Here is a 16,610-nt window from a genome sequence, read left to right as displayed (position 1 = left end):
AATTTTAGGAATTTGCCTCAACCGCCACCTTCATTGGTCTTGAAACATTTCAACCCAGTGTTATAAAAAACGCACCTTGAGGCGCGCCCCTCTGTGCCTCAAGGCGCAATTTTTTTTTTCAACAAGATGTCCAAGACATGATCAACAAGATTTTTGTAGGTTAATCTCATATATTTTCCAGTTATTTCAGTTATGTAATCAATTTCTTAGTATATTACTATATTTTAACTTTTGTTGGTTAATCTCGTATATTTTTTAGTTATTTAAGTTATGTAATTAGTTTCTTAATAAATTTAACTTTTGTTGGTTAATATCATATATTTTCCAGTTATGTAATTAGTTTTTTAGTTACTTTTAAATGTTAATCTCATATTTTTTAGAATAATCTCATACATTTTAATTTTTGTAGGTTAATCTCATATATTTTCCAGCTATTTCAGTTATGTAATCGGTTTCTTAGTATATTTTATCTTTTGTTGGTTAATCTCATATATTTTCCAGTTATGTAATCATTTTTTTTAGTTACTTTTATATGTTAATTAATCTCATATTTTTTAGAATAATCTTATATATTTTAACTTTTGTGGGTTAATCTCATATATTTTTCAGTTATTTCAGTTATGTAATCAGTTTCTTAGTATATTTTAACTTTTATTGGTTAATCTCATATATTTTTCAGTTATGTAATCAGTTTTTTAGTTACTTTTATATGTTAATCTCATATTTTTTAGAATAATCTCATATATTTTAACTTTTGTTGGTTAATCACATATATTTTTCAGTTATGTAATCAGTTTCTTAGTATATTTTATATTTTGTTGGTTAATCTCATATATTTTCCAGTTATGTAATCATTTTTTAGTTACTTTTATATGTTAATCTCATATTTTTTTAGAATAATCTCATATATTTTAACTTTTGTAGGTTAATCTCATATATTTTTCAGTTATTTCAGTTATATAATCAATTTCTTAGTATATTTTAACTTTTGTTTGTTAATCTCATATATTTTTCAGTTATATAATCAGTTTTTTAGTTACTTATATATGTTAATCTTATATTTTTTAGAATAATCTCATATATTTTAACTTTTGTTGGTTAATCTCATATATTTTCCAGTTATGTAATCAGTTTCTTAGTATATTTTATCTTTTGTTGGTTAATCTCATATGTTTTCCAGTTATGTAATCATTTTTTTTAGTTACTTTTATATGTTAATCTCATATTTTTTAGAATAATCTTATATATTTTAACTTTTGTGGGTTAATCTCATATATTTTTCAGTTATTTCAGTTATGTAATCAGTTTCTTAGTATATTTTAATTTTTTTTGGTTAATCTCATATATTTTCCAGTTATGTAATCAATTTTTAGTTACTTTTATATGTTAATCTCATATTTTTTAATACTTATTTGAGATTTTATATTTCTTATTGGTTGTTATTTCATCAATAAAGCATTTCTTTATTTATGTATATTTTTAGATATTTTTTTAAAGTTTTCAAAAAAAATATTACGCTTTATGCCTCGTCTCCGTTTTTGGTGGAGCGCCTCACTACGCCTCAATGCATTTCACAACACTGTTTCAACCAGACCCAAATCCACACATTCCAAGAGAAGTAATAAAAAGAGGACATTTTATGAATTCATCATCCATAATTAAATTAGGTCCAAAGCAAGACATCCGTATAGTAGTTCTGAATTACAAGCATCTAATTTTGGTCCTATATACAAGAAGAGCACCACCATTATGAGTAGGATAAAATTGGATCTTATATCCATAAAATAGTATTCTTTTGAATCTTACTTATATATAGTAAAGATTATCCTTTAGACAAAAAAAAATGATAAAAATCCTTGAAAAGAAAGAAATGGCTAGTTCTTTTTTTGATATTTACACAGAGAAAGCACTCCTAGGATCAGACCTAACCACACTGGCTCCGTCTGCCATACTTAAGGACACTGTCCTGACAACGTAAAACTCCATTGGGCTACCGGTTGCCACCAGGGAGTCGCCACATTTTGGCTTGCGCAAGGGGTGACACCCATGGGATTTGAACCTAGACCACCTGACTCGCAGCCTAGGCCCCATTCCACTACGCCAAACCTCTTTGGGGCGAAAGAAATGGCTAGTTTTAATTACTGATTCTTTGAATTTAGCTTGAAAATCACATGTATCTTTAAATTAGATCAAATGGTCCAAATTTCAAAGAACTGCCCCGCTAGATTCACAAAGCATTGGTACCAAGTATCAAAGCAAGTGACGATGAAATTAAGGATTGGAATAAATGCCCATCAACATATATAGCCCTCTTAAATAAAATCTTCTTGGATTAATACTATTAATATGGTCCATGTCAAAAGTCACTCAAGATTCAATTCAATATTTCAAATCCCCACCATTTCCATATCTTAATTAACCACAGTCACCACCTCTGATATCCTTCCTTGCTTTCCCATTCCTTCCAAACCCGTTTCGTCCCGCTTCACCACCAATACCAGGTATCCCTCCTGCAGCTCCCACTAAAACTGGAACAAAGAAATCCACTACCCATGTTTTTGAGTGGAAAAAATTTACACAAAAAGCATGCTGGTCTCCATGCAGATTCTGTTCAGTGATTGCAGTTAGTTTCACCTGTGTATGTATTTAGTTTTAAATCGAATAAATTTGGCAGGATGATTTCATGGATTAATTTTTACCTATTTACACTAATAAACAGCCTTTGTATGAGTTTTGCTTATGAAGGTAACTCTCTAAGAGAGAGAGAGAGAGAGAGAGAGAGAGAGAGCATGATCCTATGTAACCACTGATACATAGTGTGCACTGCATGTGTAACTTAACCCCTTCGAATCACCTACACAGAGACCCCCAGCAGGTGCATATGATGCATTAATTTCAGAAGTTCCAAATGGCCGAAACCATGCTTGATAAGGGCATTCAATGTTATAACAAGCAAATGAATGCTCCAGAAAAGTGAGCAATTAATGTTAACTCTTGGATGAGCATGTATCCAGACTGAGGGCCTTGAAATAAATGCTCCAATCTTCAACCTTTATTTTAAGGACCATGCTCACTAGATAGATTCATAGAACGTCAATATTGCAATGGTTTTCAGAAACAGTTGAACTAGTGGTCTCACACAACATGAGCGACTACATCTTACATGTCATCATCTCCAAGTGCCAAAATCAGATTGAATCAAATGACTATATCAGCTGCATACCAACCAGATCGAGAAGCTGAAAACGATCCTTGTAGAACTGGAAATATCATATGATTCAGTTTACATTTTCAATTGGGGTTAATCATCTTACCCAAAAATTACATCAAGCTTTCGAGTACTCGCCAAAGCCCCAGAAATTGGTTGAAGTATCAGGATACATTGATGCAACAGATAGTGTAAACACAGAGACAGTTACCTTTCCTTCAGTGATTACCAAAAGAAATATATTCTATTCATTAGTTAGCACCAATAAATCAACAATTAAATTCAACTCATAAACCATTGCACATCACCCTTCCGCAGGGGAATGCCAACTTTCTACATAACATTCCAATTCTATTGGATGCCTGCAAAGACCTGTCATTAATATCTAAAGTATCACATATTTACAGTAAAAGGACAATAGACCCCCACAGTCTCAATCCCATCTTTAAGAACTAGAAGGCTGGTTAAGCCCAATGAAGATCCAATAACTGGAAGGGGTAATGCAACACTTGCAATCATGAAAAAAAATTAAAAACATATAATCCCTGCTTGATCCTCATTTTTCTTTCACGCATTCAGGAAAATTAGTCAACAAAATATTGTCAGGAGAAGTTGATGCTCACAATACGAGATATATTGGCCATTTGGAACTGTGTGAACACTGCTTTTGTGTTTCCTCACGAAACCAATATTATGTAAATTTGCCTGTGTTAGAATAATAGGCTACACATTTCTAATAATTTGATCATTACAGCCCATTTATTTCAATATAAGCTTCAACTGCAATCATCATCAGGTGTTGAATGGTATGACAATTTCTGGACCCTAACACTGACCACAAATACACAATTCTTCCATACAAAATTATGGTGGATCAGAATCGGCAAATGAAGGTCTGACTGCAAATAATCACAGCAAAATTTTGCATTGCAAAATAAATGAATAAAAGAAGACTCTTACTTTCTATAAACATGAGGAATGGCTTTGACAAACTGTGAAAATACAGATGCATCAGCTCCCACTTCATGGTTAGACCAAAACCAGATATCAGGATTCCCACATGGATATGATTATGTGCAAGGTACAAGTGGAAAATTATGCGCAAGATCTACATGAGAATCACCATGGTGGTTTTGGCATCGGAAATAGGCAGCTAAGCGTGAGTGGAAGCTTATCCTTCAAACGGGAAATCATCTTGAATGTCTCTTCTGCATCAATCTGCTGTTGGATATCATCCCTTGATGCACGGTCAGGGTGAAATCGTACAAGGGCTTTTTTGTAAGCTGCCTTCACCTGCCATGTTCATGGTTTATATAACATTTAATTTATGATAAATCCACCAAAACTATCTATTATACAATCAAAACAAGTTTGAAGTCACAGACTATGCTTAAGTTCCTATCCATAATAGGTAAGACTAACTACACCCTTCTGTACCACAATTCAAGTAACACTATCAAAGGACTGTCATCTCTCACATGGGGATGAAGACTCTCAATACATATTATTCTATTGCCTTAAAAAAGACAAATGATAATATTCAGGAGTTGTTTCAAGCTTCATAAATGCATGCAATAGAAGACCACACGAACACACACATCAAGCAAGAAACTTTCAAAAGCAAACTGAGCATGAGTAGAGCAACATGCTGGAAGATAAGTGAGTATGATTATCTCAAACTTCCCTCCTAACACCTTTTGGTGTGTAACAAGGAATGACAAGGGATGGATGGTTTTAGTTTTTATAATTTTAAATGTTTTATCACATGTTTCACAATTCAGACCCTACAAATGTGATAATAGCTTTTTTTTTTATATTTACATGGAGAAACCACCCCCAGGATCAGAGACCTAGCCGTGCTGGCTTTGCCTGCCATACTTACGGTCGCTGTCCTGGCAGCATAAAATTTCGTGGGCTTACCCCTTGCCCCTAGGGAGTTGCCACGCTTCAGCTTGCGCAAGGGGTGATGTGATGGTGATCTCAATAGCTTATTTAGTATAAACCATCTGTTAGATTAGAGAATTTTTATGTTTACACATATTTATAAATGAATATAAACATCAATGCTTTATAATGCACCTAAATTTTACTATAAAAATTGTAGGCTTTCTAATTGAAATAGTTCGATCCAGAGAATGTTTTCTAGTAAACAACAATGAACACATCTGCAGATTCAGATTAAGTAGAAAACAGTACACTAATAACATTGACAACTAAAACTGGTCACACCATTTTTTCCTCAAATGCAGGAGAAACATAGAGCGGTAATAACCACTGTCAAAGAGTTGAACTCAAACCATCTGACCGTTAAGTGCTGTAAAGTGCTAAACCATAAGAAATTTCAGCAACAGAGAATAAATCCTGAGTGTGTCTCAGCACGATATCATTAGACTCTTCATAAGACCATAGGACCACACATTTCAGACACAACATTGCCCTGTAAAAGGAATCATCACACGACTATGGATATCCAATTTGCAACACAGACCTACAAGCAGATGGCACTGAAAACATGCTATCCAAACTTTAAATACTGTAATAGTTGTATATGCCCTCAAAGAGCTGTACCGAAGGAGGAAGAATGTGTAGGTTCTGCTGAGCTATTCCTCAAAACAGGCAGTGTGCAAGAAAAGGAAAGTGTTTGAGCTGGCTGATGTTAAATCATTGGGTCCACAAACCATGTCATGGAGCACATGCTACATTCAAGTGACTGGTCCTTCAGGTAGATTTTATAAACCATTAACTATGAAAGAATAAAAGTTTATGCAATTACCTCATGTGGCATGGGATACTGACTCCCTCCAACCTGTATGCCTAGACTATGAAGCAATGAAGCCATGTCTCTGTATTTAAGCTCAAATTGGTCAAGTTTCTTCCTGACTTCAACACGGAACTGCTCTTTCATGTTCATAGTTTCCTCATCCTGTTATGTGTATAATCAGATGAAAAATAGTAAGCAGCACTCGGGAACGGTAAAAAAAAGAAGAATCATCCTCATTTAAAGATAAATACAATGAAAAAAATATAATCTACTCAGGAACACAAAATGAGTGTTCAATATAAACCTTCTTTTGTGTTTGCCGCACTTCCTCCAGTCGTTGCTTTTGTCTTCTTTCCATATCCAACAATCGTAAAGTTTCAACTTCTCTCCTCTTCCGCAACCTTTGTGCTTCCTCTGCCTGTAGAATCATGAACTGCAGCCAGTCAATATGTGACACCTACTGGTGTCAATCACACAACTTATATGAAATGTTCCTCTAATTGTTTTTTATCAAGTTAGATTAATTTCTCAAATTTTGTTCTGGCTAAATTGTCTAAGAACATGATTAAGAGAAAATACTCCCTAGCTGCACTGTTGAAACAACAGATTGGTAGTCCTGACCACAATCAGGATATCCGGTCAGACATTTACAGCATCCACCCATCTATAAATGACTCAAATGTACCAAGATTGATCAATATTCATAAACCACAATGCAAACCAAGAGTCCCTTAGAATAAACCTATTGATATACTTATCAAGATTTACACTCAACTATGACATTGGCATTTGAAAGGCAAGCCATATGCATACCCTGTGTTTTTGTATGATAAAAAAACTCAAGTTTAGTTTATCAATGTTTCTAATATTTTAACTTGAAAATAAATTAAATACATAACAAACACAGACATAAACCTATGTAGCTCCAAAATGTGCCTGTACCTCATGATGCACTAAAAAAACAGAGTCTAACCTAAACAAGCAACCCAACAACCATGTTTAGACCAGTATGAAGGGCCATCAATGACTTTACAGGGCATTACTATAATTCATGCCTGTATTCCTGTATTATTTGCATATGCCTGTCCTCATCCCCTATACCATGTAAATATGCTTCACTAACAAAGGCATCTCAGCAATTGGAGTTGCAATACCCTAGTCACATTTGTTTACTAATTGCAAAAAACAGATCTTTTTCAGCCAACACCTCGCATGAACTCTTTAGTCTAACCCATCCTAATAACCACATCTCACATCTTAGATGAACTCTAGCAGTTTTCCCCTTCTTTCTTAGTTGTAAATTGCTTACATCAATATACCATCTAGTCATGCCAGCACAAGTGTAGAATTCTCCAATCAAATCTCCTCACCGCCTAGGCCTTAAAATTTTCATTCATCCCATACCAAAAAGTAAAAAGACATTCCAAATGCTATTTAGTTTAGTTATAATATTTCAGAGAGAATGCATCTTTAAATGAGTGATAGTATCAACAAAGGATTAATCTCTATGTGAACGAGTATGTAACAAGTGAACAAATTACTCGACTAACTCGCTGCCGCAAAACATAAGCATTCAAGACCAAAATATCATGCAAACATTTACTGACAACAACAATAACCTTGCACACATAGCATACATTAAAAGTAGTTTCTCTATATGTAACTTAAAATATCCATGTAACAATTGAACACACGTCATTACTCGACTAACTCGCTGCCGCAAAACATAAGCATTCAAGACCAAAATATCATGCAAACATTTACTGACAACAACAATAACCTTGCACACATAGCATACATTAAAAGTAGTTTCTCTATATGTAACTTAAAATATCCATGTAACAATTGAACACACGTCTAATTTTCTAATTTTATACATCTGCAAAGTTTACATAAGGAGTGATGCAAATATAACATAAGTGGAGATTCATCAGATATTTGACCAAAATGGTTTCATGGACAAATAGGAAACAGAGATGCAGCAAGACATGATACAATTCCAAACTCAAAAATGAGATGTACTCAGGAAAGCAAATTAATTTGTGGACCTGTATCTGCAGTTCCTGGTGCCTGGATTCCCATTCCTCTTGATCAGCAAGCTTGTAAGCAGCAGTCTCCTTTAGCTTCTCTCTTCCACCAATGAGATCATTCTGGACCTCTTCATCTTCAAAAGCTATGGGTAAACTCATTTTATATGTGTCATCCTGTAGCTGGGTGCTCGAAAGGATCTGTTCTCCAAGTGCATTTTCATTTGTAGGTCTCAAGTTGAAATGATCAGAATCAACCTGATCAAAACCTGGATTTTGGACAGCAGATTTGGATGATTGACAAACAGAATTTGCAATAGGTTCATTTGCTACAGGTTTGGTAAAACTGTCATCCATAATCCCATTAGCAGTAGCTGCACATCTTGATACACTCTCTCCTTCACCACTGTGTACTGCATCATTGGAGCTAGAAGAAGTTGGAGCCTCAGAAGGCTGCCCAACCTCAAAGTTGAATCCAATGTTTATGTCACTTTCTACATCAGCATTCTTTTTAGTTTGGCGTGAAAAAGTTTTAGGATCAGTATCTGAACCAGATCCATTAATTTGATCGCTAACCCTTAACCGAACATTCTGACTTCCTTTCAACTTCTGCTTTCTCAGAGCAGCCTTCTCCCATCGTGCACGAATTTCCAAGGATGACTCCAGAAGTTCGCAATCTGAATCATCACCTTCTGATGAACTGATTGGAGAGATGTGATCACAACTGGTGCTCCATCGGGATGATCTACTTTTCTGGTACCTTTCTTTACATTTTGATAATCTGAAAGATGGCCTTCTTTCTTGATCAAACAATTGGCATTCATCACTCTCTGAATCTTCAATTATGTACTCTTGGCAGGAAAACGAATGACATGCCTCAGTGGAACTGGCATTGCTGTCTATATCATCAGACACTGCATTATCACTGTCATTGCCATCAACAATAACGATAGTAATGCCTCTTGAAGGAAGTCTTCTGTTCACAATGGGAAGCACATAGCCTTTCTTTTTTTGCTCAGAAGTCTCTGGAACATCTACAATAACTACATTTTTGCAAGTACATTTACCCTTGCAATTTTCTATAGGCCTCTTTAACAGCTTTGCTCTTTGAGTAAGTTGACCCCTAGACATTGACTGCTTAAAGTACTTCCCTATAAAACCACCATTTGCACATTTATAGCCATCTATGAACAATTAAGATTCTGCGGTGTACAGAAGTACAGTCACTTCGGGTTTCACTAGCCCCCCTTTCATAAGTTATGGTTTTGCATGAAGTTTATCCAACTTTTCACTGCCTCAGCTCTTAATGTACCTGTTGTGACGTGGAAGCACAATTTAATCTTTTCATTAAGACATAAAGAATAAATGTGCAAATTGCGGCACAATGAAAAATGTAAAACAAACTTGCGGGAAATATTTAAAAATGATCATTTTTGCTTGGAAAATTTTCAGACAATCTCTGCATATCATGAGAAAAAAATGCACTGTTGATGCTTTAAAAAAATGAGATGTTAAAAATAGGGATTTTCAAATGCTCACGACCATATTTTTCTTAATTGATATGTTGACCATAATTTTACATTTTACAAAAGCCCCCAAAACTTTGCCACCTTCAAACAGATAAACCCCATTTCTCTACCACCCTTGACTTGATCCTGGGCTAATGTGATTATGGAGCTAAAATACCATGTTACCCGGAAGAGAATGTATTCACAAAATTTTCCCTTATGCTTAGTATAAATTTGTTTTCTACATTTATGACAAACTTTTTATTGCTGTCGAGCACTGAAAGGTTTTCATCTCTCGACTACGTTTATTTTTTGAGACAAAGAAGTCAGGACAAGGGATGGGTTAAAAGATTGAAACTGACATGTTCTTTAGTCATTTTAGTATTGGTGATCGACCATTTTGATGCATGAGTTTAGTGGGTTAACATCAGCATTATTTGCTTAACTCAACTTGAAAGTTCGCAGAGTATTTGAGAAAATGATAAAACTTTGGTGGATATACTAGCTAGTGCTTTATAATAGCCAGGATGGTAGAGATGCACCACCTTAGACAATGCGCTTCCAATCCCATGAGAGGTTATACCCGAGGCTCCACAGCTAGCCGTCAAACACAAGCAGTAATTCCTAAGTTGTACGTTTTCCAAGTAGTTGAGCAACAGTGCATATGTATTCTCGATAGATGCATATGAATCTAAACACTTCCAAATATGTGCATAATCAAGTTTTAGGAATATCAAGAATTATGCTGTCTATACATTGTTATGTAAAGTTTACAGTAAGCATTCATTCCTCACATTCACCCAATGCTACAGAAACACTGTCGGGAATTATGATCATAACTTCCTATAGATAAGATATTTTTCCACTTCATACCTCCAATAAAAGAAAACCCGAACGACAGAACGTTCAATTGTAGCACATAATCCAATTCACACAACCGCCAAACGCAAATATTGAAGTTGAATTTCACAAAATGCAAAATAAATGACAATCACCACATAAAAATCAAACAAACAGGATAAATCCAGCCAGAAGCTTCACAATCAACACACATCCGAATTCCGAATTCAGTAAAAAAAAAACCACAATTAGAACAAGAAAACACCCAAAAAACTATGCTCCCATGATCACCATCATCCATTTTGGAGAAAACCCACCTCAGAAAAATTCAAATCCTCAAACACCCAAATCGAAACAAGCTCAATTTTCGAACAAAACATACGAAACCATAACACCACCAAAGAAAACAAACCTCATTCCCACTCTAGAGTTCAAAATTCGATTGCTCATCAATACCAGAGTTGCCATTCAGACACCAACAACATACAATCGGATGAGGTAATCACCGGATCAATCCAATCGATAAAAAGGGTCAGGGAGTCGGGGAAGGCACTCAGCAGAAGACGCCACGGAAAAGAATCCCGAGAAAACAAAAGACCCGTGCCCACGAGCGACGGATTCTCGGCGAAGTTTCGTCGATCGTCGTAGGAGAAGACAGAAGTCGTCTTCTTCGCGCGTACAAAATGGAAGGAACGATTTTCCGCCTTAATTTTCTTGGTCGGCAACTCCAAAGAGCAGTTGACTCGATCGCGATTAGAGGTGTCAATCGGTCGGGTTTACCAGGACCCGACCCGGATCAAACCCTATAGGGTCCGGGTATGGTGACAAATAAGAAGACCCGACTAAGATCCGGATCCAGACCCAAAGGTCTGATTAATACATGAACCAGGGTATAGTTTGTGAAATTGTATACCCTACCCAAGTTCTAAGTTCTGATTAAGACCCACAAATTTTCAATGTAAAAATAATAAAAATATTATTTTATCAGGTCTGGTTCATGTAGTTCTTATCGGATCCGAGTATGATTTCTCTTAAAATAAACCCAATATCATACCCGAAAATCTAGTCCATTTCACCTGACTCCTAACCAAACCCGACTTGTTGACCTTAGTCATGCAACCCACATGTCAAGCCTTCCCTCAAATTAAAAGGTATTTTTGTAGTTGGTGGTGATTCTGAAATAATCAGTAGTGCTCACACTGTTTTACGTTCTAAATGTTTTTTATGACTAGAAACTAGGGGTGTCAACGGGTCAGGTTTACCCGGATAGAGTCCGGGTATGGTGACGAATAAGAAGACCCAATTAAGAACTGGGTCGAAACCCAAAGGTCCAATTAATACATGGACCTGAGTGTAGTTTATGAAATTTTATACCAAACCTGAGCCTGTCCCGAGTTTCTATTAATACCCACAATTTTTCAATGTAAAAATGATAAAAATATTATTTTACTGGGTATGGTCCAGGTCTGGTTCATGTAGTTTTTATCGGGTTCATGTATAGTTTCTCTTATAGTAGACCCGATTAGACTGGATTCAATACCATACCCAAACATCTGGTCCAAGTCTAGTTTCACCTAGGTCTGAACCAAACCTGACCCGTTGACACCGCCCTTACTAGGAACTGTCACAAAAAAATCCAGGTAGGACCCCACGATCATCCTGCCTTACGTGACCCACTTCTAAAATCTATAGACACACCCGTGCAGCAGCGGGGTTTGATCCGATGCCATCATCTCAACACTCTCACAACCACGTTGGCGACCCCTGCAGTGGTAGCGTTCTAAATGTCATAAGCACTTGTAGAAAAAACATAGCTGATGTTTTTTTTTTTTTACAGTCAAGCTCGGTTTAGTCATACCCCAACCACTAATACAACATACCATTAGGTTTTGAACTTGCAATGTCTCAGCACAAAGTGGAAAGTGGTGTGCACTGATAGCTCTTACCAAACAAACAGAGTCTCAATGGTTATGCATAGAAAAAGGAGTAGCTGCGGAACCCTTAAGGGAACAACTACCTACAGGATCATGTTGGCCTATCTATCACAGGGCGTGATGGACAGCCAGCGCAAAAACCATTAAAAAAAATGTTAAAACACGCATTTTAGCGACAATGTTTTACCACCATTAAAGGTCCCAGTGGAAAATGGGACCTTTAATGGCTGTCCAAAAATTATCACTAAAGGTCCCAGCGAAAAACGGAACCTTTAGTGACAAATTTTTGACCAGTGAAAGGTCGCATTTTTTGCTGGGACCTTTAACGGCGGTCAAAAACCACCTAAAAAGAATAAACGTGCAAAATATGCATTTTTGCCCTTTTTTTGTGTTTTTTCCATCGTCCATCACACTCTGTGATAGACGGCCAACGTGGTTGCGCTTGCGGAGCTACCACTCATTATATATATATATATATATATATATATATATATATATATATATATATATATATATATATATATATATATATATATATATATATATATATATATATATATATATATATATATATATATATATATATAGCTCTTGAAGCACCTACTCCATGATCATAACTGGAGGGGCATCAGGCCCGGCTGGGCCCATTTTGAGTTTGGCCTGTTGGGCTTTAAGTGTGGTCCAGCCCAATTCTTTACGGGCTCGGATTTGAAGATAAGCTGGAGTCTGGCTCAACCGGTCTCAAATTCATTTGTAAATAATAATAATTAACAAGTTCCCAACTTGCCATTCTCCCAATTCTTTCTAATTTTTATAAAAATTGATATAACTAATTAAGTAAATCGTAATAGTTACTGTACAACTGTTAAATTTTATATTATTAAAAATTAATAAATAACTCAAGCTCATCTAACCAGCCCTGTAGTCCGTGGGCCGTATTTCGGCCCAATACCTAACGGGTCCAGGCCTAAAACCTTGATCCAAACCCGGCTCATAGTGGTCAGGTCGGCTTGGCCCATCGACGGCCTGTTGCCCACCCTAATCACAACCATAAGATCCTGTGATAAAGGGTTGAATGCTGCATGCATCTGCACTATTATTAGAAACAAAAAATTAAATGAAATGGTGAGAGACCACAATTTTAAAGCTAAGAATTAAATGATTTGTTGACTTTTAGTCTCTTTCATGAAAGCATGCCTTGCTTATAAATACATACCTCTCTCATCTATTTTTAAATCTCTCTCTTTGTTCACATGCCTTTGATCCCATGTTACACATGCAAATGGCATAAGATAGGCCATTGTCCATAATATAATCATGCAGGGTGGTCCAGCAAGAAAAAGAAGCATGCATGACAGAACATCATCCATTCAGTTTATCCATGATATTGGTATGTACCATGATCTTGCAAAAACTTAAAAGAAGGATGCATCCATGAGAGTGAATCAGTCATTCGGTTCATCCATGATATAGGCACGTGAAGATTTAAATCATTGAGAATTGCACAACTTTGAGAAATGTCATACTTGTTTGCACTGTAAGTGGCCGATTTGGGAGGTGCAAGGGCAGAGCTGCTGGATATATATATACAGAGAGAGAGAGAGAGAGAGAAGGGTTGGGAAGAAAGATGATTTGAGAGAAAGATAGAGAGACGGAGATATTTGGACTCGGGCCTCTGGGGCTGGGCCGTCACCCATCAGGGAGCGTCACTACACCAGTGCCCAGCCTAACCTGCAGTGCCCCAGGTCAAGGTGGGCACTGCCCACATAGTCACCGGGTGAGGGTGGGCACTCCCACCCGACCCATTACCCCCTTGGGGTTTATTTTGGGTCAGGTTGGGAACGTGCCCCACCCTACCCATAAAGTGGCTCCACCACGGCAGCTAGTTCACGTCACAAGACATTGCAGGTTCAAATCCTAATGACTGGTAGGGGTCTGCCTAACCCCAGCTTGCCTTTCAAAAAATAAAAAAACACTTGGGTTTTGAATAATAGTTGAAAGACATGCACTATTTAACCCATCATCATAACCATTAACAAATCTGATGGTTGTGATTGAGGAGTAGGAGCACTCTATCATTACTATAAATAAATATATGTATATATATATATAGAGAGAGAGAGAGAGAGTAATGGATAGGTGCCAAATTGATACATGTCAAATAGGTTTTTCTGCCCTTCCTGTGTTTTTTTCTCAGTTTCAACCCCATAAATGTGTTGGCCATAGTTGATGTACAAGGAATCCAGACTGGATCATGTGTTTTTGATGAAAAAAATGATATTTGGACCCTCCAAAATTTACAAAAATTTTGGACCATTGATTTTTCAAACCTTATAAAAACTTACCCATGTGTTAGAATCAAACACTTCAAGAGCTGATCCCTATAAAATCAAAAACATAGATCATATCTGTCAGAATTCAAAAATAAAATGAAAAAAAAAGACCTGAAAAACTCATTTAGCATGTATCATTTTTCACCTACCCATTACTATATATAAGTACACATATGCTCATGTGTGCACACATACACACATTTATGCCCAACCTAATTTGGATTTCTGGCTCCTCCTCTAGCCCAGCCTGACCGCTATCACGTTGGAGCCAAGCTTGGGCTACCTGACTCATGTTGGGCTAGGAGGGGCTGGATCCATTCAATTCTTGAATGGGTTGGGCCTGGTTAATGTCTAATTAATAGTTGGTTCGGGTCTGCAATGCACAGTCTGGGCACACTCATATCGAGCTGGATACTTGGTTGCCTATTCGGTTCTCGGCCCAATGACCACCCCTAGTCAAGATCATGCCTAGACTATAAGAGTTTCAAAAATTTAAGATTGTTCCAGAGTTTCAGTTAATTTAGGACTCTGTTTTCAAAACTTCTGATTCTCGTATGGTGATTTCAACTCCTTTTCAAAACCCTTTTCAGTCTTTATTTCAACTTTTTCAATACATGGGTGCAAAACCCTAATTTTTAAATTCATTTTTTTTTATTTTTTACCCCTTTATCTTCAAAGTTCTAAAATCGCTTTCTAAAAAACAAGTGGGGCCCACAATAGGTGGCACCACATTTGAATTTTTTTTTGTTAGTTTAGGATTAGTCTGTGTCCTAATTAGGTTAGAAGTTTGAAAAGTCTAGATGATTTCAAAACTCTATTTGATTTTAAAACTTTAAATTTGTTTTAACTCTTTTTTTTAAGGTTTGAAAAACCAAATGTGGGCCACACTAGGTGGCGCCACATTTGAAATATTTTAAGAACTTAATTAGGTCAATTGGAGTTAGCTAGTTAGTGTCTCACTTAAGTTGGAAGTCTACCCAAAATCGCTCCTTTTTAGTTAGTTTTATTAGATAGAATTTCAAAAAGTCAAAAGGCGCTTAATTAACCCTAAGTACATGGGTTTTGAAAATCCTATTTAAAGGGGCTCTAAGGGGGTCGACCAATGTTCTCTCTCTCATTGCTTTATTGCTCTCTTTCTCCTCCAGCAACCCTTTCTTCCTCCATTGTTGCAGCAGCCCAAGGAAAAATCCCCTTCCACCTTTTTTTATTATTTTGTTTAGTTTTATCATTTTATTCTACGTTTTAGCTATTGCCACCCCTTTGGTATTGGATTCGAGCATGTCATTCATTCAAGAATTGTGAAGGCAATTCAAGAAGATAATCCAATGATGCAAGAGGGTGATTTTTATATTTTGGATCCATTAAAATTGTTGGTATAATGTTCATTATGTTAAACGCCTAAAAAAGATCGAGATTCGACCGTTCTATGGTCGAATCTCCTTTTTAGAGACTAAATCAAATTTCAATCATGCTTTCTCTGATTTTTTTTATTTCATCATGCTTATATTTGTTTTACTCATTCAAGCATCAAATCCAAATTCGTTATATTATTCATAGCCTTTCTTTATTATTTTCATGTTTAGATTAGGGTTATTCATGTTTTATCGATAATCTATGAATCTCGATTCCGAGCAAGCGAGAATGACGTTATTTTATGTTCATTTTTCTGTCATTAAATTCTAATTTTTTTAGGGTTAAACTGTGCACATGTCAATGTCTTCCCATAAAAAAATTTGGATCATTTTGGGTTTTGTAACCTTGCTAAAAAAATAAAAAACCGAACCGTGATTCTTGAATCGTGAAAACGCTATAGGGAATCAAGGGCGGCTTTTCAAGGTGATATCTCTCTCATAAAGGTGGGAGATGAATAATTTCAAAATGTTGAAGGCAAGATAGTCATAACCTTGAAGATAAAAATATGTCAAACTAAACTCATTCATGATGTTTCCTATGTTTCTACTTTAGCTCATAACTTGTTAGCTATTGGTCAACTCATGCC

General features: G+C 36.1%; 1 protein-coding gene across 5 annotated transcripts; it reads right to left on the bottom strand.

Annotated features, from left to right (window-relative positions):
• Positions 1 to 3,844: 3,844 nt before the first annotated feature.
• Positions 3,845 to 11,073, bottom strand: LOC149848217 (uncharacterized). Of its 5 annotated transcripts, none has more exons than XM_090010706.1 (5): positions 10,851 to 11,073; positions 8,018 to 9,308; positions 6,274 to 6,387; positions 5,982 to 6,131; positions 3,845 to 4,501 (listed from the first exon to the last, which is right to left on the bottom strand). In XM_090010706.1, exons 2-5 carry the CDS (start codon positions 9,125 to 9,127, stop codon positions 4,328 to 4,330), a joined length of 1,548 nt encoding a protein of 515 aa, XP_089866832.1. In that variant the 5' UTR covers positions 9,128 to 9,308; positions 10,851 to 11,073; the 3' UTR covers positions 3,845 to 4,327. The 5 variants fall into 5 exon arrangements, with proteins under 5 accessions (XP_089866832.1, XP_089866826.1, XP_089866854.1 ...); XM_090010700.1 differs by having other exon boundaries at positions 10,757 to 11,050; XM_090010728.1 differs by lacking the exon at positions 10,851 to 11,073 and adding an exon at positions 10,662 to 10,798.
• Between the last annotated feature and the right edge of the window lie 5,537 nt (positions 11,074 to 16,610).

This window comes from Nuphar pumila, chromosome 1 (genome assembly GCF_984573655.1).
Source record: "Nuphar pumila chromosome 1, dmNupPumi1.hap1.1, whole genome shotgun sequence".
NCBI classification, from domain to species: Eukaryota; Viridiplantae; Streptophyta; class Magnoliopsida; order Nymphaeales; family Nymphaeaceae; genus Nuphar; species Nuphar pumila.
The sequence above is the reverse complement of the archived record's forward strand: the minus strand, read 5'-3'. Positions and strand labels throughout refer to the sequence as shown.

Excerpts from the sequence above, each read along its gene's own strand:
- LOC149848217 (XM_090010706.1), bottom strand. The coding sequence starts at position 9,127 with ATGTCTAGGGGTCAACTTACTCAAAGAGCAAAGCTGTTAAAGAGGCCT. Across the intron at positions 6,132-6,273 it reads TGCGGCAAACACAAAAGAAG|GATGAGGAAACTATGAACAT; the intron begins GTTTATATTGAA and ends TACACATAACAG. Across the intron at positions 4,502-5,981 it reads AGTATCCCATGCCACATGAG|GTGAAGGCAGCTTACAAAAA; the intron begins GTAATTGCATAA and ends TGAACATGGCAG.